At 35.8% G+C, this 26,250-nt stretch overlaps 1 protein-coding gene across 5 annotated transcripts in view; it reads right to left on the bottom strand.

Moving 5' to 3' along the window:
- Positions 1-26,250, bottom strand: part of BLNK (B cell linker) — a 793,385-nt gene that overhangs the window by 406,647 nt on the left and 360,488 nt on the right. Inside the window, exon 1 of one of the 5 annotated variants that reach the window (XM_053692404.1) lies at positions 8,745-8,895. The exons of 3 other annotated variants lie outside the window; for them this stretch is intronic. In XM_053692404.1, the coding sequence (XP_053548379.1) occupies positions 8,745-8,758 (14 nt within the window). In that variant the 5' untranslated portion in view covers positions 8,759-8,895. Of the gene's footprint in view, positions 1-8,744; positions 8,896-26,250 lie in introns of those variants that run through there. One more of the 5 variants, XM_053692406.1, reaches the window with a different exon arrangement.

Below are 26,250 nucleotides of genomic sequence, written 5' to 3'. Positions count from 1 at the left end.
AAAACTATTAACCCCTAATCTGCCAAACCCACACAACGCAATAATGCTTATAAATCTATTAACCCCTAAACCACCAAAGCCCACAACTCAAATAACTAATCACTAAGCCCCCTAACCTAACACCCCCTAAATTAACTCCATTACATAAATTAAAATAAAACTAAATTAAAATTAAAATAAAAAACCTAACATTACTTTAAAAATAAAAATCTAAGTTTAAATTAAGCTAAAATTACAGAAAATAAAAAACAAAATGATCAAAAATAAAAAAATATACCTAATCCCTATGAAAATAAAAAAGCAACCCCAAAATAAAAACACCCCCTAATCTAATGCCAAACTACCAATAGCCCTTAAAAGGGCCTTTTGTACGGCATTTCCCTAAGTTAAACCGCTCTATTCCCTAAAAAAATACTAAGTCCCCCTTCTAACAGTAAAACCCCCCACCCACCAAACCCCCCAAAATAAAAAAAACTAACACTAAAAAAACCTAAACTACCCATTGCCCCTAAAGGGGCATTTGTATGGGCATTGCCCTTAAAAGGGCATTCAGCTCTTTTAAGAGTGCCCATAACCCTAATCTAAAAAAAATAAAATAAAATAAAAGCCTAACTATAACCCCCAGATAGGTACTCATGGTTCGTGAAGTCCGGGGGTGAAGTCTTCTTCCAAGTGGTGACCTCTTCTATCTTCATCCAGGACCGCAGAACTGAAGACCAGCGACCGTGGAGCCATGGAGCGTGGAGGATCCTCTTCGTACGATCGCCGCTGTACACTGAATAAGCCAATACCGTACCTTGAATTCACTATCCAGTGTACGGCAGCAATCGTATGAGGAGGATCCTCCACGCTCCATGGTCGCCGTTCTTCAGTTCCTCGGTCGCCGTTCTTCAGTTCCGTGGTCCTGGATGAAGATAGAAGACGTCGTTGCTTGGAAGAAGACTTCATCGCTGGACTTGGGGGTTAGAGTTAGGCTTTTTCAAAAACATTTTTTATTTTTTAGATTAGGGTTATGGGCACTCTTAAAAGAGCTGAATGCCCTTTTAAGGACAGTAAAAGAGCTGAGTGCCCTTTTAAGGGCAGTAAAAGAGCTGAATGCCCTTTTAAGGGCAGTAAAAGAGCTGAATGCCCATTTAAGGGCAGTAAAAGAGCTGAATGCCCTTTTAAGGGCAATGCCCATAAATTGCCCCTTTAGGGGCAATGGGTAGTTTAGGTTTTTTTAGTGTTATGTTTTAAATATTTTGGGGGGTTTAGTGGGTGGGGGTGTTTTACTCTTAGAGGGGGACTTACTATTTTTTTAAGGAAAAGAGCTGTTTAACATAGGGCAATGCCCTACGAAAGGCCCTTTTAAGGGCTATTGGTAGTTTAGTATTATATTAGGCAGTGTTTTTATTTTGGGGGAGCTTTTTTATTTTCATAGGGATTAGGTATAATTTTTTTATTTTTGATAATTTTGTTTTTTATTTTCTGTAATGTTAGACTTTATTATTTTCTGTAATTTTAGCTTTATTTAAACTTAGTTTTTTTATTTTTAAAGTAATGTTAGGTTTTTTATTTTAATTGTAATTTAGTTTTATTTTAATTTATGTAATGGAGTTAATTTAGGAGGTGTTAGGTTAGGGGGCTTAGTGATTAGTTATTTGCGCTGTGGGCTTTGACGGTTTAGGGGTTAATATATTTATTAGCATTAATGCGTTGTGTGGACTTGGCAGATTAGGGGTTAATAGTTTTAATAGGTAGTTTGCGAAGTTGAGGTTGGTGGATTTTAGGGGTTACATTTTTTATTAGGTAGTTTGCGATGTGGGTGAATTGCGGATTAGGGGTTAATAGTTTACTTAGGCATATTGAGTTGTGGGGTGTTGTCGGTTTTGGGGTTAATACTTTTATTATTAGTTCCGATGTGGGTTAATGGCGCATTAGGGGTTAAAGGGCCACTGTAAGTAAATATTTTCTATGCCTGTTACTAACTAACTACCCCAAATACGCTTTTTATCAATAGCATTTCATTAACATATCTCTACCGTATGTCAGAAATCTTGTCTGCAAATTTAATTGTTTTCCAAACCCACTCCGTGGGTATCCTTTGCTCTGTACCAATCCGTTTACAATACCTAGGTTTCAAAATGGCGCTTTAAACACAAAGTTATTGGTTTAAGTATTTTGAACACACAGTGCTGAAAATAGTGGGCAGGATAACGTGACATCATCGGCGAATAAAAGATATAACTTTTAGAACATTATGAAACTTCGTTTTGGAGAAAATATAGGTCAGTAGGTTTTAATTAATGTTTATTAACTTTAATATGTTAGTTGTTTAGCTTAAAAATTATAACAGAAAGTAATCCTTTAATATACTTTATTAGTTATTGTGGTGGGGGATTGCGGTTGACAAGTATAGATATTGCGCATGCGTTAGGTGTTAGTTATTTTCAGGAGGTAGATGGATAGATATTGCGCATGCGTTAGATCTTAGTTACTATTTTCAGGGAGTTACAGTGCTCACATGAACAGCGCAAGGCTTGCTGCACTTGCCTATGTGTGGCGAGGTGAAAATGTAGTAAAATTTCTCCATTTTTGCCATGCAAGTCCTTGCGCTGAATATGTGATACCGATTTGCGACGCAGTTCTATGTTAGCTTATGGGAGCAAAAATAGCGGCCGACGGGTGAAATATACACGCCGCATTTATATGCGGCGCTGTATATGTAATACCAAAATAGCGTAAAAGCCAGAGGTGCCGGCTTTTGTGGGCGATGCTGCATATATAATGGAGCTCATAGTGGCACAATCTATAGCTCAGGGTGCACTATATTTTCTATGACCTCTGCATCCAGGGCCGGACTGGTAATGAAAAGCAGCCGTGGACTGTGGCTGGATATGGCACCGCCGCCTGTAGCACTAATACTTGACTGCTGTGTAAATGTCTCTCAGTGACCTCCCTCCACTCAGACTTAGGCAGCGGCCTCCATGCAAGGTGCGGATGCACCCCTCCCCTCACTGCTCTTCAACTTGGATGCCTGTAGTGGAGCAGCCTTGCAAGATGCACTGTGCGCACAAGGTCGCTCCATGGCCTCCCTCTGCCTCAGCTGATGCAGCCCTGTGGCAGCCCACCAGGAAATCTCCCGGTATCCAGGTAGGCCAATCGGCCCTGTCTGTGTTATGTTTTGTACAACCTCTGTATTACAAGTGGTTGGTTACATATTTTAACCAAAGCATATTAACAGGGCCAGAACTTTTTTAGCACTCTATACTTTGAATGTGTAATGCATGGAGCACTATAAGCACTAATTTTACTAGTGGAGAGTTAAAGAAAGTGGAAACCTCAACATTTTCTTTCATGATTTGGATAGAACATGCAATTTTAAACAACTTCTATTATTAAATTTGCTTCATTCTCTTGTTATCCTTTGCTGAAGGAACAGCATTGCACTACTGCCAGCTAGCTGAACACATCTAATTAGCCAATCAGAGGAAACAAATATGTGCAGGCACCAATCAGCAGATAGCTCCCACTATTGTAGTATATGTGCTTATTCTTTTTCAACAAGGGATACCAAGAGAACAAAGCACATTTGAAAATAGAAGTGAACTTAAAACTGTCTTAAAATGACATGCTCTATCTGAATCATGCAGGTTTAATTTTAACTTTCCCATCCCTTTAAGTGTTGCTTTCAACCTCAATGCAAAATACCACTGTAAAATTTAGTAATTTTTGTATTTTTTTTAGATTTGAGTAAATAATTTCTAACACACAATTCAAAAAATGAATAATCAGAGCGCCATATGTAAGATATAAATCCAAAATAAATTCATTAAAAAAAATCTATGTTAAATACATGTACACTCACACGCTGTCTCTCAGTTACTCCTGTAACTATACATGACGACAACATATGCTGTTCTTGTGAACTGCTGGTCCAATGCCGCCACCTGCAGATTCGCGGCCAATCGGCCGCTAGCAGTGCGTGCCAATCAACCCAATTGTATTCGATCGGTTGATTTCTGTCCGCGGCCTCAGAGCAGGCAGACAAGATATGGAGCAGCGGTCTTTAGACCATACGGAGCTTGGTAAATAGACCACAATATATTGTACAGATAAAGGTAGACCCCAGATAAAATAATAATCAAATGAAATATATGTCAGTCTTAAATATCAGTCAGTCAACAGAAGATTGAACTCCACAGAAATGTGCGTATACCGCTTTGCTGCTCTTTCCACTACACCCTGCGAAAGTGATAGCAGGTTCCACTGTAAAAGATTTACAAAGCACAAAAAGCAACGAGAGTGCAGGAGATCTAAGTGTAGGATAAAAAACCAATCACTTTAATATCCAATAAAATCGCACTCACAAATTATTAAAGCCTCAATAAGCATATGAGGTATTTATATAGCATCTAACCCATGCCTCGTACAAGTACCGTCTCTCGTTGGCATGGAGACAAATCAAGCAATATGTTTTGGATTATTTTTTTTTAGACCTTATATTGTAATGTAGGTGTCTTTCCTTCACATACAAAACCCAGCATAGTGAGATAAATATCTTTCAAATTAAAATTTGTGTTTCTAACGTCTTTTTAGGGACCTCTCCATACTGACGAGACGTCTTAGATCATCTCACCTGAGTTGCGAGATTTTGAATATCAGCCCTATAGTGAGGTCCACTGTGGGATCAAATATTTCCCTAAGTATCCCTGATGAAGTCGGCAGATGCCCTACAAAATGGATTAGGACACGCCCACAGAATGAATAACGCAGTGGAGACGGGGTTGGCCCACAGCCGGCATATGGGAAGTGCACATGTTGAAAGACTCACTGTGTTTGCTGGTATTTGGACCAAGTACAACTCATTTGCAAAGATCATATGGACTCCACCGGAGAGACATAGAATAACAGGATAGTGTAACTGTCATAAGATGCTCAGGGACATCTTATATCAGATGGTGGATACCACTTCAAGAGATATGGTATGAGTTATGGATTTGATGTTATATAAATACCTGATATGATTTTTTGAGGTTTAAATACGTGAGTGTGATTTTATTGGGTATTAAAGTGTTTGTTTTTATGCTACACTTAGATCTCCTGGGCGGTCTCTGCTTCTTGTGTTTTGCGCAGTAAACCATTGTTTTTAATAGTATAACACAGAAGTACATAAATAACTTGTGCACCATTGGTTTAGTACAACCTTGATTTATCACACCATCAGCTTAGTGCTTGAGAGATATCCAAAATTAATGTTACTGTGCACCCCTATAGAAGTCTAACGTATGGGGGATTTAGTGCACCTGTGCTATCCAACATGCAGGCTATCACTTGAGCGATAAAAAATAACTTTGGACTTACATATGAGTGCAAAAATAGTATTGGTATTGACTGTTAATGCACAATAGCGCTAATATTCTTGAGCTCCACTTGTAATCTAGGACTATGTGTTTATACCCTTTAAAGGGACATCAAAGGGACAGTCTAGTCCAAAATAAACATTTATGATTCAGATAGGGCATGTAATTTTAAACAACTTTCCCATTTACTTTTATCACCAATTTTGCTTTGTTCACTTGGTATTCTTAGTTGAAAGCTAAACCTAGGGGGTTCATATGCTAATTTCTTAGACCTTGAAGGCTGCCTCTTATCTGAATTCAATTTGACAGTTTTTCACCACTAGAGGGTCTTAGTTCATGTGTGTCATATAGATAAGACTGTGCTCACGCACGTGAAGTTACCTAGTAGTCAGCACTGATTGGCTAAAATGCAAGTCTCTCAAAAGAACTGAAATAAGGGGGAGATTTGCAGAGGCTTAGATAAAAGATAATCACAGAGGTAAAAAGTGTATTAATATAACTGTGTTGGTTATGCAAAACTAAGGAATGGGTAATAAAAGGATTATCTATCTTTTAAAACAATAACAATTCTGGTATAGACAGTCCCTTTAAACATACAACACCCTCTATTTACGGGTGCCGCCATTTTAGAACCTAAGTTCCACTGCAGGTATCTGAAAGAGAGTTATTGCATATGTGTAAACACATTAGCCCTGGAATAAAGTGAAAAGTAGATTTCAACATGGAGGCACTGATGACTAGATTAGGTAATATATTTAGTTGACCCACAATTGCTAGAAATCAAAAGTAAACCATTAATTAAAGTGATGGTAAACTCTCCCCTTTATCAAATCAGATCTAGAATGTAAGTGCTATTTTAGATGGGGTTTTATTCATCATGTGCAATGATGATGCGCTATAACTTAGTTATTAATATAGATATGAAATTCAAATACCCCACGTTACACCACCCACTTCAAAAGTCAATCTTCCTGTCAGCTAAATGATTGAATTACTCTCCAATCAATGCTCTAGCTACAACAAAAGTGCCATATGGGGAGAGCGCTGATTGGACAACAATTCAATCTGTTAGCTCACAGAAAATGTTACTTTTGAAGTGGGCGGAGGAGCATGCAGTATTTGAATTTCATATCTATATTAATAACTAAGTTATACTGCATCTTCATTACAGCTAATGAATTAAACTTCATCTAAAATAGCGCTTACATTCCAGATCTGATTTTATAAAGGGGAGAGTTTACCATCACTTTAATATATATATATATATACATATATATATATATATATATATATATATATATATATATATATATATATATATCACCTGTTTTTCAGAAATGTGGTGCCTCATAAACAATTTAATTACCATGTTACATTAATCCAAAAATGATTAACGTTGATACAGATTAGTTGAATTATTTAAAATTATACATATATGTAATAATGTCTCAACAAAAAGTGCTAGATTAAAACGAAGGCACAGAATTTCATTTCATGAACTCATCTACATTTAATGTGAGGATAAAAAGGTTTAGTAATTGGTTTAAATTACGGTTTGTAGCAGTAAGTGTTTTATATTTAATTTGGTAATCTGCCCTTTTTACCCTTCCACTTAGTTTTATGAGTGGAAGCTGTTTAATAACAGCACGACAGTCTAATAACTGAATAACAAAGACAACGTCTATAAAATAAAATCACAGTCAGAGTCCATGCACATAAACTGTCTAAATATCAAATAGAAGCAATTAGTTTTTAGTTTATTCTAAGATAATTTAAAGTTTACGCTTTTTTCTAGCAAAGAATGTTTTAACCAAACAACCTTAAAGCGTTTATATGTATGAGTTACTGTATAAAGTAAAATGACCACAAGCATACGCTTTTCTTTCTGTTCTAGGAGTAAATCTGACTTAAAGGGGCCACAGATACCCAGGGATTTTTATTTAAAATGTTTAGTTGTGATTAATGAAACAACTTTGCAATATATTTTCATTATTTATTTTGTCCCTTTTTATGTAATTTAGCTCTGAAAATGAAATATTTTTTATTTATCAGAACGTGCAATGCAGTATAAAATGATGTTAAAGGGACATTGAACAATTTGAGATGGTAATATAAAATGATACATCGTATATATATATATATATATATATATATATATATATATATATATATATATATATATAGTCTGCAATATACTTTCATTATTTATTTTGCTCCCTTTCCTGTAATTCCATTCTAAAATTGTGAGCTTTTCAGTTTCTGTTAGAAATGGAAGTGCAGAACACTGTGGTATTCCACACAGCCATTGGCTGCACACTCTAGTGACCTATTTATAACTGTCTCTAATTGGCCACAGCAGAGAAGGTAGCCTAAGTTACAACATGGCAGTTCCTATTGTTTTATAGACACTAAAACTTTACACTTATTTTGTCAATATTTAAACAACTAATGAAACTTTAATAAATACATCTACATGTTATTCTCAGACTAATCTTTTCTTTGAATGCATTATTCAATCTAGCATTTATTTAGTGTTTTATGTCCCTTTAAGAACTGGCTGATATGTTATTCTATAGCAATACAACAGACATCCTTGTTATTACAAGGTGATTACTGCCCCTTTAAAGGGACATTTTGCTGCAAAAATAACAAGTTCTATTTCATTGCAGACTTTAGATTTCATGCTCTAATATTTGCATTTCTGACTTTAGATATTTATGTTTTTGTTTCCCACAAAGGGGTTGTCACAGGATGTGAGGCTTGACTTGCTTCCTGCCGGCAGCTTCTCAGCCATACTCTGTCCTGCCCACAACACACCTAGCCACACCCACAGCATGACACTGCCCCTCCCACGACCTAGCCCCTCCCATTGTGGCCTACATGTTCCCTAACCTAGTTGTTCCATAAAACCTCTAGAAAATATTGGGAGATATGTTCCAGAGCAGAACACAGTTTCCTGCTTGGGACGTGCGATACTCTCAACTCCCAAGTGGGACTTTTTCTATGTGTTTAACCCATTTGAGTGGGTTAAACGCATATTAAGCTACTTATAGTAAAACAACAAATTAGAACTTGTGATTTTTTTTTTTTTTTTTTTGCATTATAATGTCTATTTAAGGAAATGAAGACAGGAACAACACTGATTTTTACAACAAAATAATGTAGCCACAAATACTACAGGATGAAACAAAATGTGTTTTTTTGTGAGACACACACATAATCAAACAAAGGGAAAAAACAAAACAGCTTGCAGTATCACACTGCCAAATCTCACTATGATTTAGAGGTAAGGTACAAAGCTGCAGAGCTACTCTAACAGGGACAATATTAACAGTCACAGCATAAATCAGTTACAAAAAACCCCCACAAAGCACAAGCACACAGAATTAAAAAAGTACCTACCGTGAGTTGTTCATCTTTTTCTGATTAACACACCAAGTCAGTTTCTTTCTTAAATGCAATAGATCATCATTGTACAGGCTGTTATGTTGCCTTATTAAACATGACTACTATGAACAAAGTGATAGTTTTTGTATACTTTGTAATCATTGGTGAGGCTGATGTGGCTGCATCTGTGTCTGAAACTTCCTCATTTACTTCCAGTTAATAATTAAATGATTAACTGTAAGTATTGAGTATTCAGCACAAACATTCTCAAAGCCTGAAACTTCCACATTTTCTGTTAATAATTAAAAAAAAATGGAAACACATAAATCATTTTGTTTAACAGTAAAAATATGACATGAAAAAAAGAAAAGAAGTTATGTATTTTGTTTTTAAAACATTTTTTTTTAGTAGATATCACACTTAAAAATGAAAAAATCTGTTTTGAGTTTGTCAGGGAAGAAGAGTGAAATCTGTTACTCTGGATGTTTCTCTGGAATTCAGCATTTTGTTTTAAACAACAAAAAGTGGGTTAAAGGAATATGAAGCCCCACATTTTTCTTTCATGATTTAGGTAGAACATAACATTTTAAACAAATTTCCACTTTACTTCTTTTATCAAATTTGCTTCATTCTCTTAGTATCATTTGTTGAAGGAGCAGCAATGCACTACTGGTTTCTAACTTAACCCATGTGAGAGCCAATGACAATCGGTATATATATGCAGCCACCAATTAGCAGCTAGCACCCAGTTTCTTTGCTGCTCCTGAGCTAACCTTTCAACAAAGGATAACAAGAGTAGGAAGTAAATTAAATAATAGAAGTAAATTGAAAATTGTATGCTCTGTCTAAATCATTAATGTTTAATTATGATGTTGATGTCCCTTTAATTGTGCTCTAGTTTAAAAGCTTATCAATAGATATATGCATAGTAATTCCCCTATACCAGGGATGGTAAAACATTTTTGTGTGTTTGTCCAAATTGGATTTAATCTTCTAACAAAAAACTATAAACTAAGTTAAAAAAAAAAAGAAAAAAAAAAAGAAAATACAAGTTAAGACATTTAATTTTTACTTCGTTCTCTTGGTGTCCTTTGAAAAGCATTCCTAGGCATGCTCAGGAGAAGCATAACGGTACTGGGAGCTAGCTGGTGATGGTGGATCTTCACATATGAAAAGGAAGGAGCAGCACAAAATATTATTGCAAAACGATGGATTTTAATCTAGAATTCTTCATCACAAAATAACACACACAGAGAATGGAGGTAAGAAAGGGGGCATGTCCTTACGCGTTTCGTGCCGCAAGGCACTTAGTCATAGGATAATTTGCTGTTACACAGGATTAGTATATATGCAAATCTACACCAATCACATAGGAGGAAGATAACACAATACTTAAACACACATAATAACAGTTAAAAGTAACGATCAAAAGGATACTATTATGCAATAACACTCTAGTGACAGAAAAAAGTTGTTTACTGATTACTTGTTACTTATTATAGCCAACATTCAAGATACACAGTTTTTTGTTGAACAGGTTGGTTGCAATCTTAAAAGGTGAAAATGTGTTAAATAGTTTTTGTAGGCACTAAGACTATATAGCAAGAAATATTTATTTAATTATTTAAAGGAGAGCCTAACCTTTGCAGTAAAGGTATATATCACTGTGTCAAAGTGTTGATTATTATATGAAAGGGACAAATCAAAATTATTAGCAAAATGTCAAAATATAATGTATTATGTTAAAACTAAAAAATGAATTAAATTAGAGTAAATGAAATGAATTTAAATTTAAATTAATTTAAATAAATTTAAATAAATTGAAGCTCACGGTATAACAATAGATAGGAAAAACAAATAGTATGAAGGTAAATCCCCATACTTTAATCTGTAAAAAAACTTATATCCCACTCTTTGTTTAAACCGTGTGGTTCTCTTGTGTTTAGGGTAAAAATCCAAAATAATTCTTTTTTTGTGAGTATCTTGGATTTATTGCCACCCCTTGGGGGTAAATGTGCACTGTCTATAATCTTGACACTGAAGTTTGGAACATTTGTAAAATGATACCAATTGAAATGGTTAGCAACACTTGACGTCTTCACATAGTATTTTATGTCTCTCTTATGTTCACCTATTCTCTTTCTGAGTGTGCGGGACGTCTGACCCACATATTGGACCCCACAAAAAACGCACTCCAACAGATAAACCACGAAGGTGGAGGAACAATTGGAATAATTGTTGATTTTATATGTCAAGCCTGTCGATATACTCCTGAAAGTGTCCCCTCTGGAGACAACCTCACAACATCCACAATTGGATGATAAACAAGAGAAGGTACCCTTACGGTTTAACCAATTGGATTTATTTGTCTTTGGACAACTGGATACTAAACTTGGGGCTAACATGTTACCCAGAGTTGGAGCTTTTTTTGAGACAAATTTAACATTTTGTATATAGGGGGTCAAGGCATCATCACCCTCCAAGAGGATCAAGTTTCTCTTTAGAATATTACACACCTCATTATATTGTGTGGAATAATGTGTAGAAAACACTATTGATTTTGAGAAACCATCTGCTTCCCTTTCGGATTGTCCCTTTCTTTTATTAATGAGATGTTCTTCCCTCACCTCTCTAATGTTTTTGTCTAACAATTCAGGGTGGTAACCTCTGGCTAGTAGCCTAATTTTTAAATCCTGTGCTTGTATCTCAAAAAATTCATCATTAGAAGCATTGCTGCGCAGTCTTAAAAATTGGCTCTTCGGTATGGACTTGATTTGGACTTTAGTGATAGATTAGCCTTAGAGGTTTTGAAGGATTTAGATTCAGGTGACATTGATGGTATGACTATACCATCAATAAACCTAAAAAGGTGTCTAAAGATTTTTATCCCACTCATTTTAGGGGATCACACCTGAACCTGTTCCAAAAAAAAGTTGAACAGGAGTTAATTGAATATAGTCGCAGTCTTACGCTTGATAATACCGAAAGGGTCCGTGGGAATCTTACTTCCCAAGAAAAGTTAGCGATTAAACAGCTACGAAATAACCATGACATTTTCATCCGATCTTCTGACAAGGGTGGCAATGATGTGGTTATAAACAAGTCTGATTATTTAAAAGAGGCAACAAGACAACTGACTGATGGGGTCACGTATAGATCCTTGGCTTCAAATCCCACGACGGCCTTTAAGAAAAAGCTTGAGAGGCTTGTAGAAGAGGGTATATCAATTGGCATTTTTGGAGAAGAGGACAGGGCATCATTAATTCCCGTGCATCCTGTGATGCCCATCTTTCACCACCTACCCAAAACTCATAAGGATGTTAGTAATCCCCCTGGCCGCCCAATTATTTCGGGCATTGGCTCACATTTTGAGCCATTGTCACAGTGGGTGGATTCTGTCCTACAACCTCTAGTTAAGAGCCTGAGCAGTTACCTCAGAGATTCAGGTCACCTCATCTCACTTCTTGAAGATGTTGAGTGGCATGAAGATTTTGGGTGGGTGGTGATAGATGTGGTATCGCTCTATTCCAATATCCCTCATGCCTTAGGAATTAGAGCCATAGAATTTTTTCTCAAACGGAGAACCAACTATTCTGACGTGTTTTGTACCTATATCTGTGAATGTGTCGAGTTCCTACTGTCCCATAACTTTTTTATGTTTGACAATAAGTATTTTTTACAAATTCGTGGTACAGCGATGGGGACCAAGTTTGCCCCCTCATTCGCGAATTTGTTTATGGGATGGTGGGAGCTCGGCACATTATTTAACACAGATAATCCCTTTAAAAATAACATACATTTATATATGCGTTATATAGATGATTTGATTTTTATTGTTAAGGGAAATTTTGTTTTTGAGGATTTTCTTAGGTACATTAACGACAATGATTTGAATTTGGGGTTCACAGGTGACATGCATTTGAGTCAAGCCCAATATCTTGATTTAAGACTGATTGGTTGTGTTCAAAGTGGTCGTGTAATGACTGACACCTACAGAAAGCCAACCGCGGGTAATACGATCCTGCATGCCAGGTCCTGTCAAACCAAACATTTAATCAAGTCCATACTGAAGAAAAAGTGATATACACTTCATTGTTTTTATTTACAATATTTGTAATCATAAAGGCACCCTGCAAGTGGAAGAAAGAGAGAATCTCCCTCCCTCCCTGTATTTAGTGGATGAGCATGTCGCAGCTTAAGTGTGGCGGGTGTTTGCTAAGTGTGGGAGGCTATAACTGTTAGTGGTACCTCCTGCTGGGAAGAGTGGGAGAGGTGTGGTTTATGGGGCGTGCTTAGCAGAGCTTGTCGGCACGTGGTTTTAAAGGGGCAAGTTTTATAAAAATCTGAATAAAAGTTGGGCTGTGCCCTTTTCAACCCATCATTCAGTGGTAAAGGTATCTTATTTATCGGAGCGGGATTGAACACTAGGGGGGTCATGTAAAACATTGGCACTTTCATTCATGAACGCTTTTTTTTTTTTATGTTACCCTTTCATCTTTTCATTTATTCCGCCCTTAACGGATACTGTATTTTTTATTTCAGTGACGTTTCAGGCTGTAGTCAATCGTATTGTGCCCCCTTTGGTGTCCAGCAAGTAAATCATACGTCCCTGGTTTTGGATGCCAAAGGGGGTGCAATAAGATTGGCTATAGCTTGAATTATTACTGAAGTAAGAAATAGAGTATTCGTTAAGGGCGGAAGGAACGGCAGAATATATAAAAATAGGAAAGGGTAATTATTAACAAGAATGAGTATTTTACAAAGCCTGTAATGGGTGAAAGTGCCAATGTTTTACTTTATGATGACAAATATTGTAAATAAAAAGCAGTTGATTAGTTGAGAACTGAGAGCAGATTGCAAACTAGATTGACAGTCTAGATGCTGATGGCTTGTGTGCAAGACTTTGAAAGAGCAGATTGTTTGTACATGCAAATTAAACTTAAACATTGACTCTAACTGAACAGAAACCTGCCAGATTTATTAGCAGAGCTGCTCCCAAGCAGAACAAATAATTGAATAAGCTGAAACATCTTCCACAAAGTGTTTTGTTGCCGGATGAGCTGAAGTTCCTCCTGCGTGTGATTAAAGTGATCTGTCTTCCTGCCAGTCTATGCCTTCTTTTAACAAGCCAATAACTACTTAAAGGGACAGTCTACACCAGAATTGTTATTGTTTTAAAAGATAGATAATCCCTTTATTACCCATTCCCCATTTTGCATAACCAACACAGTTATATTTATATACTTTTAACCTCTGTGATTATCTTGTATCTAAGCCTCTGCAAACTGCCCCTTATTTCAGTTTTTTTGACAGATTTGCAGTTTAGTCAATCAGTGCCTGCTCCCAGATAACTTCACGTGCATGAGCACAGTGTTATCTATATGAAACACATGAACTAACAACCTGTAGTGGTGAAAAAATGCATTCTGAAAAGAGGTGGCCTTCAAGGTCTAAGAAATTAGCATATGAACCTCCTATGTTAAGCTTTCAACTAAGAATACCAAGAGAACAAAGCAAAATTGGTGATAAAAGTAAATTGGAAAATTGTTTAAAATTACATGCCCTATCTGAATCACGAAAGTTTATTTTGGACTAGACTGTCCCTTTAAAGCTAAGTATTGCCTAATGCAGAGCTTTCCAAACTTTTCATGTTGGTGGTGACACACTTTTTACACCTACATAATTTCGTGACACAGTAATTCAGTTGTACTAGCAAACAGGAGGTTAAACACACTTGTTTTAAGAGATACGGACACATACATAAATTATATAATAACACAATACAAGTAACAGAATGTAAGTATGTGCAAGAATTAAAAAAAGTTTAATAACACCAATAGCTACTTACTATTTTAATGGGATGTATGAGGTTGATGAGATGAACAGTTTCTGAATATTTGGTGGAATATTAGATAATGACACTCGCATTTCATCATCAAGCATTTTTAAGCTTCCACTTCCTATCCATATATCAAGAGCAGGAGCAGCAATGCACTACTGGGAGCTAGCTGCAAAAAAAACACAACACTTTGACTTCTGACTTTAGCTCAGCGTTAAAGCTGCCACCCTCAGAGCTCTGCGAGTTGCACTGACTACTGCCACACTGCAAACACACTGCTATCCCACTCACTGACTACACATGCAGTCACGAGCCAATTGAGGAGACTACACGTGCAGTCAGGAGCCAATGTGTCGCCAAAGACGGGAATGGGAATAGTTTCAGTTCCCATTGAGCTGTGCAAATAGGTTAAAGGGACATGAAACCCATTTTTTTATTTCATGATATAGAAAGAGCATGCAATTTTAAACAACTTTCTAATTTACTTCTATTATATAATTTGTTTTATTCTCTTGATATTCTTTGCTGAAAAGCATATCTAGATAGGCTCAGTAGCTGCTGATTGGTTGCTGCACTTAGAAGCCTCATGTGATTGGTTCACCCATGTGCATTGCTTTTTCTTCAACTAAGGATATCTAAAAAATTAAGCAAAATAAATAATAGAAGTAAATTGGATTGTTGTTTAAATGTGTATTCTCTTTCTGAATCATGAAATAATTTTTTTGGGTTAAGTGTCCCTTAAAGATGTTCTGTGACCCACTAGGTATCAATCACGTGTCAACCATGTGATATGCGTAGCATGCAGGAGGAAAGTCGGAAACCAAAATTTGTTTTTACAAAAGTGTAAAATTAAAAAAAAATTGTGCTGAAGCAGGGACACACTGACACACTGTCACGACACACAGTTTGGAAAGTACTGGCCTAATGTATACTCATTGCTTTGTTTTTGTATAAGTTTTCAAATAAAGGGACAGTCTACACCAGAATTTGTATTGTTTTAAAAGATAGATAATTCCTTTATTACCCATTCCCTAGTTTTGCATAACCAACACAGTCATATTAATACACGTTTTACCTCTGTGATTGACTTGTATCTAAGCCTCTGCAAACTTATTTCAGTTGTTTTGACAGACTTGCATTTTAGCCAATCAGTGCTGACTCCTAGGTAACTCCACATGCGTTAGCACAGTGTTATCTATATGACACACATGAACTAATATCTGCTAGTGGTGAAAAACTGTCAAAATTCATTCAGATAAGAGACTGACTTCAAGGGCTAAGAAATTAGCATATGAACCTCCTATGTTTAGCTGTCAACTAAGAATACCAAGAGAACAAAGCAAAATTTGTGATAAAAGTAAATTGGAAAGTTGTTTAAAATTGCATGCCTCTGAATCATGAAAGTTTTTTTTTTTGGACTAGACTGTCCCTTTAAAAGTGATCTGATTTCACAGCATTTTAGTGTTCTCCTTTTTTAGCACTAATAGGTACACTTGGTGCTCTCCCTTGCTCGAAACACAATTAAATAAAGCATGGCTGTGATTGGCCACTGGACACACATGATGTCATTGTTATCTGGGTCATGATTATTAAAAACATTTTATGGTACTTAATATCCAGAAAATAGTTCCACCATGAGCAGTGGCTGACTATAATTTAAAGAAATACAGCATTGTGGAGTATACAATATTTCTTTGTATAGCAGTTAAAATGTTCAATAACATGTGTTTTACACACTCCAGAGAGTTTTAAAGGGACAGTCTAGTCAAAATTAAACTTTCGTGACTCATTTTAAACAATTTTCCAATTTAGTTTTGTCATCAAATTTGCTTTGCTCTCTTGGTATTCTTAGTTGAAAGCTAAACCTAGGTAGGCTCATTTGCTAATTTCGAAGCCCTTGAAGGACGTCTCTTATCTGAATGCTTTGTACAGTTTTTCACAGCTAGAGGGCGTTAGTTCATGTGTGCATATAGATAACATTGTGCTCACGCCCATGTAGTTACTTATGAGAGGGCACTGATTGGCTAAAATGCAAGTCTTTCAAAAGAACTAAAATAAGGGGGCAGTCTGCAAAGGCTTAGATACAAGGTAATTACAGAGGTAAAAAGTATATTAATATGACTGAGTTGGCAATACAAAACCAGAGAATCGGTAATAACAGGATAATCTATTGTATCGCTAAAGTATGACAAAAAAGGAGATACTATATTATAATATATATACATTTAAATAGAAATGTAGCAATTTTAAAGGATTTTATTGTTTCAATTTCTAGATTTTTTTTACCACATTTCCTGTTCTGTTTGTATCAGTAAAATATTAATAAAAAAATAGCACGGCGAAAAATAGCTATATATAGTAAGCTTTATGTTCTGTGCCATAATTATTTACTGCATACACTCTACGTTATATTCTTTAGCTTGAAATACTTTTACCTTACATTTTATAGAAATATATTTTTGTAAAGCAAAAAACAGGGTGACCTTTTGTCACAGTTCAGCTTGTTATAGCTGGAAAATGTCCTAAGGTCTTAGTAACTTCATTTTTCTCCTGTTGTGAGAGTGAAGTTTCATGTCCTGAATTAATGTTAAGTGTCCTTTATAGTAGAAAATACTTAACTGCACCATAAATCATTTTATCACTATTTTCCCCTACATGTACATCAGGAAACTGTGCTTTTGATAACTCACATTTTTATAGGCCTGAATTATATTACACAAGTTATAATTATCTTTGGTATTGTATTTCATTACATTGGAGAATAACTGTAGACCTTTACAAAAGTCATATAATGCAATTGTCCAGATTTTGTGAGCTAAGGGCACATATGGCTATAGTTATTAAAACAACAGTTGATTGAGAATCAGTTTTAGAAAGTATAAAACGTATCTACTCTTCCCTTTGAGTGGCAGGAAGGCAGAAGAGAGAGAAAATAGATCCCAATTTAATTTAGCCCTTATGAAGATTTTTCAACCAGGTACGTATGTACATAGAAAAAGATAAAGCGCAAAAACAAACAGATTCAAGTGAAGTTTTATTTAACAATGTGCATACGCAAAGTACAAGTTGTACTCACCAGAAGTATAAAAATAGTGAGCCTTTTGTTTAAAACAACAATTAAAGTGTCCACGGCATCAGATAAAAAGCAACCGGCAGCTGGAGTTCACATAAACAGGATAATACCTGCAGCGGGTAATTCCGGAATCCCCGCTCTCAGCTGTCTTGCTTAAATCGTCATATATGTGACTCCTACCCAAGGACATATCGATTTTATCGTGCTAACGATACTGACGATTTAAGCAAGACAGCTGAGAGCGGGGATTCCGGACTTATCCGCTGCAGGTATTATCCTGTTTATGTGAACTCCAGCTGCTGGTTGCTTTGTATCTGATGCCGTGGACACTTTAATTGTTGTTTTAAACAAAAGGCTCACTATTTTTCTACTTCTGGTGAGTACAACCTGTACTTTTCGTATGCACATTGTTAAATAAAACTTTACTTGAATCTGTTCTTTTTTGCGCTTTATCTTTTTTTATGTACATACGTTCCTTGGATTCTACAATCTCTGGCAAGAAAGGCTTGGTTTAAGGGAGCTGCAAAGACGGATACTGTGATTACCCTAAAGATTGGATAAACTTTTTCCTTTATATCATACTGGGGACATTTTTTGAATTTGAAATTGAATTATCAAGGTACTGTTCAAATTATTCCCAGATAAGGTCTATATTGGACATTATACCCCAAAAAAGGACTTTATATATATATATATATATATATATATATATATATATATATATATATATATATATATATTGTTTGCATGTTTTTTTTATTTTTTTTCATTAATTTCAGTCATATGTTTACAATAGAGTTGAAATAATTACTGGAGTGGTATTGTCTAAGCGCTGAATAGTTTCTTTCTATTCTTTTTCAACCAGGTATCCTTATCTGTTGATCCATATATAAATGCAATTCTGAAATTGATTTACAAGTATCATTATTTGGTTAAATTACCAATTTATACCTCTGAAGTGAGAATATTATTTTTTTTTTAAATATTATAATAATTTAATTAGGTGGTGCACACCCTTAAAAACTATTATTCACCAAGGCAGTTGTTTTGAAGAGACAACATACTCTGACCTGAAATAGTAAACGAATAACTAGTGGCTGAGTTACAATTCAAAGTATACTCGGCCACCCTTTTCTTAATAAAATGTGTTTGCTGTTAATAAAAAAAGAGTGCTGAATTTATTTACTTTTAGAGACTTTGAAGGGACAGTCTGGTTAAAATTTAACGTTCATGATTCAGATAGGCAATCAGTTTTAAACAACCTTCCAATTTCCTTTTTATCATCAAATTTGCTTTGTTCTTTTGGTATTCTTTGTTGAAAGCTAAACCAAAGTTGGTCTTGGGCTAATTTCTAAGCCCTTGAAAGCTGCCTCTTACCTCAGTGCATTTTGACAGTTTTTTAACAGCTAGACAGGGCTAGTTCATGAGTGTCATATAGATAACATTGTGCTCACTCCTGTGGAGTTACCTAGAAATCAGCACTGATTGGCTAAAATGCAAGTCTATCAAAAGCACTGAGATAAGGGGCAGTCTGCAGAGGCTTAGATACAAGGTAATCACAGAGCTAAAAAGTGTATTAATATAACTGTGTTGGTTATGAAAAACTGGGGAATGGGTAATAAAGGGAGTATCTATCTTTTTAAACAATAAAATCATTATTTAGTTGTCATGCTTCCTCTTGAAATATTGATCAAATATACAAGTTTTGCCTATTTAGCCATTAATTCTTTATTTCCTCATGAATATGTTTTTATTCATTACAAATACTAGTCTTTACTAGAAAAAGGAAAAACTGGCACTAGTGTATTGTATCACATGGAATAATAAACCAATATATTCAGTTTGGTGCTAACCCCTATAATAATAAACTATAGAGAGTATGGGTAAGAGAACCCAAGTAGGGGTTTAGAATAGCACTCTTCCCTATCTTAGTATGTGGTAATTGTAGGTGTAACAATTTACCCAATTAATGTACCCAATATAAGAGTGGTTAATGAAATATAACTTTTAATATAAAAATGATAAAATACAGAGTACGACTCAATAAGCCAACAGATGATACTGGGAAAGCTACTGCATAATCAACCTCCCTGTTTTTGTGTTGCTAAGCGTTTGCTGTGACGCTATTTTTTACTAATTTCTGTTGTGTACTGGGACTCTGCTATCCACCTCTGTCACCTGAAGCCGACGTTTAGCGGTTATCGGCCAGGAAATAGGGAGGTGGAATGTGCAGTCGCTTTCCCAGTATCATCTGTTGGCTTGTTGCTCTCAGAGTCGTTTTTATCATTTTTTATATTAAAAGTTATATTTTATTACCTACTCTTATATTGGGTACATTAATTGGGTACATTGTTACACCTACAATTACCACATACTACGATAGGGAAGAGTGCTATTCTAAACCCCTACTTGGGTTCTCTTACCCATACTCTATAAATACTAGTCTTTGGCATCAGACACATACCAGTAAAAAAATAAAAATAAGTGTAAATTTTCTTAGAAGAAATTTGCAAGTATCTATTGGTCTTTTTGTGAGGTAATATTTCAGATATCAGTCTATAGTGAGATTGGGATGTAAAATATGAGTGCCAGTGGTCTTAAAGGGACACTGAAACCAGATTTTTTCTTTTGTAATTCAGAAAGAGCATGCAATTTTAAGCAACTTTCTAATTTACTCCTATTATCAATTTTTCTTCGTTCTCTTGCTATCATTATTTGAAAAAGAAGGCATCTAAGTTTTTTTTGGTTTCAGTACTCTTGACAGCACTTTTTTATTGGTGGATGAATTTATCCACCAATCAGCAAGGACAACCCAGGTTGTTCACCAAAAATGGGCCGGCATCTAAACTTACATTCTTCTATTTCAAATAAAGATACCAAGAGAATGAAGAAAATTTGAAAATAGGAGTAAATTAGAAAGTTGCTTAAAATGTCATGCTCAATCTGAATAACAAAAGAATTTTTTTGGGTACAGTGTCCCTTTAATTTTAAACATAGCAATAACATATTTCTAATATTTAAAACATTGTTACTGTCTTGTACCTAACTCCTTGTACTCTTCCCTTTTCCACCACAGTCCTTAACCCGTAAGTCTCTCTGCTCTCATTCCATGATTAGCTGTCACATGACACAGGAGAACATTAGTCTAAATTTCAAATTACAAAGTGAAATTTTATTGTCTTGCTATTATGCATTTGTTTTAGTCGTCCTTTTAAAAAAAATTACATGGAACATTTATTTTTCTTAACGGAGTTTTATGTAATAGCGAATTAAGATATATACTACGCTTAAAGACCATAATTATGGACAAACGTACATGTTCTAATTCATTCAAAAATGTAATTTTAACACTAGATCCAGCTGTATGGCTACCTCTGCTGATTGGGTGACCGGTAGTTTTACACTTGGGACGAGCAGTTCTCTGCAGCTCATGAGCAGTCCTGGGTAGGGATGGGCGAATGTGTAAATTTCCGAATTCGAATGTTAGAACGAATGTTATTACCGAAATTCGAATTGCAAATCTTAATGTTGATACGAACGAATATTCTTAAAAATTCTATAATCGAATGCTATTTACAGTTTTCGAATATCACTTTCGAATTCAAATGTTTATAATTAGATCGAATGTCCACATTCGAAATTTCGAATTTAACATTCTATTTAAAAAATACTATTCAGAACTTCAATAGTTCAAGTGGTAGGGAATCTAGTAAATTGATACAAATATACCAATTCGAATGATCTATTTCGATCGAATATTGCATAATTCGAATATTATATTTAAAGAAAGTATTAGAAATACTATTACAAACATATAAATTTGAATTTTTGGAATTTGAATATTACATAATTCGAATATTACATTTAAATAAAGCATTATAGAAATACTATTACAAATATATGAATTCAATTTTTTCAGAATTCGAATATTACATTTAAAGAAAAGCATTAGAAATACTAATAAAAATATATAAATTCGAATTTTTTCGTAACTAATATTTTCGAATGTAATCGTAAAATTAGAAACCAAACATTCGAAAATCGAATGTTAGAATGTTATGTAAACATTCGAAATTCGACTTGAACGAACGAATGTGTTAAAATTTGTTTCATTTTTTGAATGTTGCGAAACATTCGCCCATCCCTAGTCCTGGGGACAAACACAAAGGGACCGATGATCTATCGGTCTTTGGGCTGACGAGGTTATTAAAGAATGCTCTTCAGTACTTTTTCAATGGTGGAATGATGTGTCTCGCTAAGGGGTGTATATTGAATTTTTGTGTATTATGTACACAATAAAATTAGTACTTTAAAAATCTTACAAAACGAATAATTGAACCATTCACAACTATGTAAATTATATTGGCTACAGGATTTAATTTTTTAAGTGCGCCCCTTTGCTTACTGCTAACTTCTCTTCACGGTGCAAAGTGTCCCTTTACAGCAAGCTCCATTACTTTCAATAGGAAACTTCTCGCCACTCGAAGGGACTGCCCCTTTTTTACGATAATTCCACCAGTGCAGCCCTGCAAGGGTAGTAAAGAAAAACCTCTCCTGAAATTGTAAAGTTTAGATCACTGGACCACTAGAGTTGGGGCATCACTAGTGTTAAAATGATATGCCCTTTAAACTAAACAACCTAGCACCCAATGTGGCATGACCTACAAACTTTAACAAAAAGAAAATTCAAACACAAAACATATTTTGTCCCTTGCTTTCCTTTGTTGAAAAGCATACCTACGTAGGGTCAGAAGCTGGGAGCTAGCTGCTTGTTGACGGCTGCACATATAAGCCTCTTGTTATTGGCTTAACACTGTGTTCAACTAACTCCCAGTGGTGCATTGTTGGTCCTTTAATAAAGGATATCAAGAAAATGATGTAAAATTGATAATAGAAGTAAATTGAAAAGTTGTTTTAAAATCTATGCTCTATCTGAGTCATGAAAGAAAAAACAATGGGGTTTCATGTCCCTTTAATTGCTGTGAGGAGTTGGTGTGAATTTTTCTGACAAGGACCAGGTGCAGCACCCAATCGAGGCCTTGCTTCAGAAGATAGTGTTGCAGTTAAGGGAACAATAATTAGACACAGACATGTAAATGTTACCCTGTTCCCTCCGCCTCTTCTCTTGTCTGGGGATTATTAATGCGAAAATTGGGGAAGTAGATGAAAATGCAGTGGTGGGGCAGGAAATATGCGGCATTGGGAGAATGAATGTGTAAGTCAGCAGTATTTAAGTTCAACTCCTACGATGACATCATCATCAAAACTATTTGTGACCCAAAATGATGATAAAAGTAAATTGGAAAGCTGTTTAGAATTGCATATCCTATCTGAATCATGAACTTTTATTTTTGACTACACTGTCCCTTTAAATGTTGCATAAAGCCATAAACGCCAGCTGGTGGCCTTGAAAGAAAGAGCATAGAAAAAGTAAAATAAACATTTCTAGACCCTAAACTTTAGAGTACTAATAAATATCTTTTCTAAATAATAAAAAAGTACAGGTAGCCCTCAGTTTACACCGGGGTTAGGTTCCAGAAGGAATGGTTGTAAATCAAAACCGTTGTAAATTGAAACCCAGTTTATAATGTAAGTCAATGGGAAGTGAGGGAGATAGGTTCCAGGCCCCTCTCAAAATTGTCATAAGTGACACCTAATACATTATTTTAAAGGCTTTGAAATGAAGACTTTAAATGCTAGACAGCATTATAAACCTAATAATCACACAACACAGAATATATAATGAAAATAAGTTAAATGAACAAAAACATTTGCTAAACAGCATTATAAACCTAATAAAATAAATACACAACACAGACTTCACTTGCATTTTTCTGCAAACAGTTCTTTCTATGCATTCCAATTTGGACTGAGTTATAGACAGTAAGATCTTGTTCCTTTGAAATCTGCTCGATAGCTCAGGTCTGGTTAAACTGATTAATTTCAGCTTGCTTGGCTTTACTGCAACCCAAGCGGACAGCTCTACCTACTGGCTATTTTAATACATGCACTGCTTCTCAATGCTTTTCAATAGCAGTCACATGACTGGAAAAAAAGGTTGTTATTCTGAAACGGTGTAAATTGAACCGTTGTAAAACGAGGGCCACCTGTATTTTATTGTTAAATTGTTGGGCTATATTAATCATTAAGCAAAATATACAGCTGCAGAAATTAGATTTTTAAAGTGCAGAAATAAGTCTTTTTAATTTATTTTATTATTCTTCATAATATATTTTTATTGTTTTTCAGTCTGTCTTAGTATAAATTAGTGATTTAGGAGCTATGGTCATGGTAATGCTGCTGCCCAGCCAATAGCCCAAATTCACTAAAACCTAGTCATGAAACTTGGAGCAACATTAATAAAGATTATACCTGTTCTTCATCAAATCCATAAATTATAAATTACCCTCCATTGTAATCAATGCAACAAAATCTATTTGGTAAACATTTACTGCTTGGTGCAAATGACGAATTTCATTGTAAAGTACACAAAATGCCTTCAAAATATGACCTACTAATTAAAAGAAACAAACACACAAAAAAAACTTCTCACTTTAACAGTCCCCACTAACAAGAGATATCTTAAAAAGCGTAAATACAAGAATAATTAAAAACCTTGTCAGCTCTGAAATAGCGAGAGACGACAATTGAATCTTTATGAATTCTGCATACTGGGTGTAATTGTAGGTGAAAGATCCAAACCACGTCCTGAGAACGGGCCAGAAAACTGATCACCAGCCTCCTGAGACACTGTTCTTTCTATTTAGAGAACAGATATGTGAATATTTTGCAGTTACAAACAGTGAGCGTGTTCTTAGGTTTTTGTGGTTGTAATAATTTTTTTGGGCACCTCACGGAACTATAGATTTTTTTTTTTATAACATGATCTTGTCTTTACAATGAGATACGTGACATGCAGCCATATAAATGACACAAATATGACACAAATGGCATCCAGTTATACATGCACACACAGAGTCAGACACACAACATACAGCCATACATGAACACACACAGTCAGACACAGATGACATAAAGTCATACATGCACACACACAGTCAGACACAGATCATATGCAGCCATACATGCACACACACAGTCAGACACAGATAATATACAGCCATACATGCACACACACAGTCAGACACAGATCATATGCAGCCATACATGCACACACACAGTCAGACACAGATCATATGCAGCCATACATGCACACACACAGTCAGACACAGATAATATACAGCCATACATGCACACACACAGTCAGACACAGATGACATAAAGTCATACATGAACACACACAGTCAGACACAGATGACATAAAGTCATACATGCACACACACAGTCAGACACAGATCATATGCAGCCATACATGCACACACACAGTCAGACACAGATCATATGCAGCCATACATGCACACACACAGTCAGACACAGATAATATACAGCCATACATGCACACACACAGTCAGACACAGATCATATGTAGCCATACATGCACACACACAGTCAGACACAGATAACATGCAACCATACATGCACACACACAGTCAGACACTGATGACATGCAGCCCCATACATGCACACACACAGTCAGACACAGATCATATGCAGCCATACATGCACACACACAGTCAGACACTGATGACATGCAGCCCATACATGCACACACACAGTCAGACACAGATCATATGCAGCCATACATGCACACACACAGTCAGACACTGATGACATGCAGCCCCATACATGCACACACACAGTCAGACACAGATCATATGCAGCCATACATGCACACACACAGTCAGACACAGATAACATGCAACCATACATGCACACACACAGTCAGACACAGATAATATGCAGCTATACATGCACACACACAGTCAGACAAAGATAATATGCAGCCATACATGCACACACACAGTCAGACACTGATGACATGCAGCTATACATGCACACACACAGTCAGACACAGATAATATGCAGCCATACATGCACACACACAGTCAGACACAGATCATATGCAGCCATACATGCACACACACAGTCAGACACTGATGACATGCAGCTATACATGCACACACACAGTCAGACACAGATAATATGCAGCCATACATGTACACACACAGTCAGACACAGATAATATGCAACCATACATGCACACACACAGTCAGACACAGATAATATGTAGCCATACATGCACACACACAGTCAGACACTGATGACATGCAGCCCCATACATGCACACACACAGTCAGACACAGATAATATGCAGCTATACATGTACACACACAGTAAGACACAGATAATATGCAGCCATACATGCACACACAGTCAGACACAGATAATATGCAGCTATACATGCACACACACAGTCAGACACTGATGACATGCAGCCATACATGCGCACACACAGTCAGACATAGATAAGATGCAGCCATATATGCACACACACAGTCAGACACAGATAATATGCAGCTATACATGCACACACACAGTCAGACACTGATGACATGCAGCCATACATGCACACACACAGTCAAACATAGATAACATGCAGCCATACATGCACACACACAGTCAGACACAGATAATATGCAGCTATACAT

The sequence above is a fragment of the Bombina bombina genome, chromosome 9 (assembly GCF_027579735.1).
Source record: "Bombina bombina isolate aBomBom1 chromosome 9, aBomBom1.pri, whole genome shotgun sequence".
NCBI lineage: Eukaryota > Metazoa > Chordata > Amphibia > Anura > Bombinatoridae > Bombina > Bombina bombina.
The sequence above is the reverse complement of the archived record's forward strand: the minus strand, read 5'-3'. Positions and strand labels throughout refer to the sequence as shown.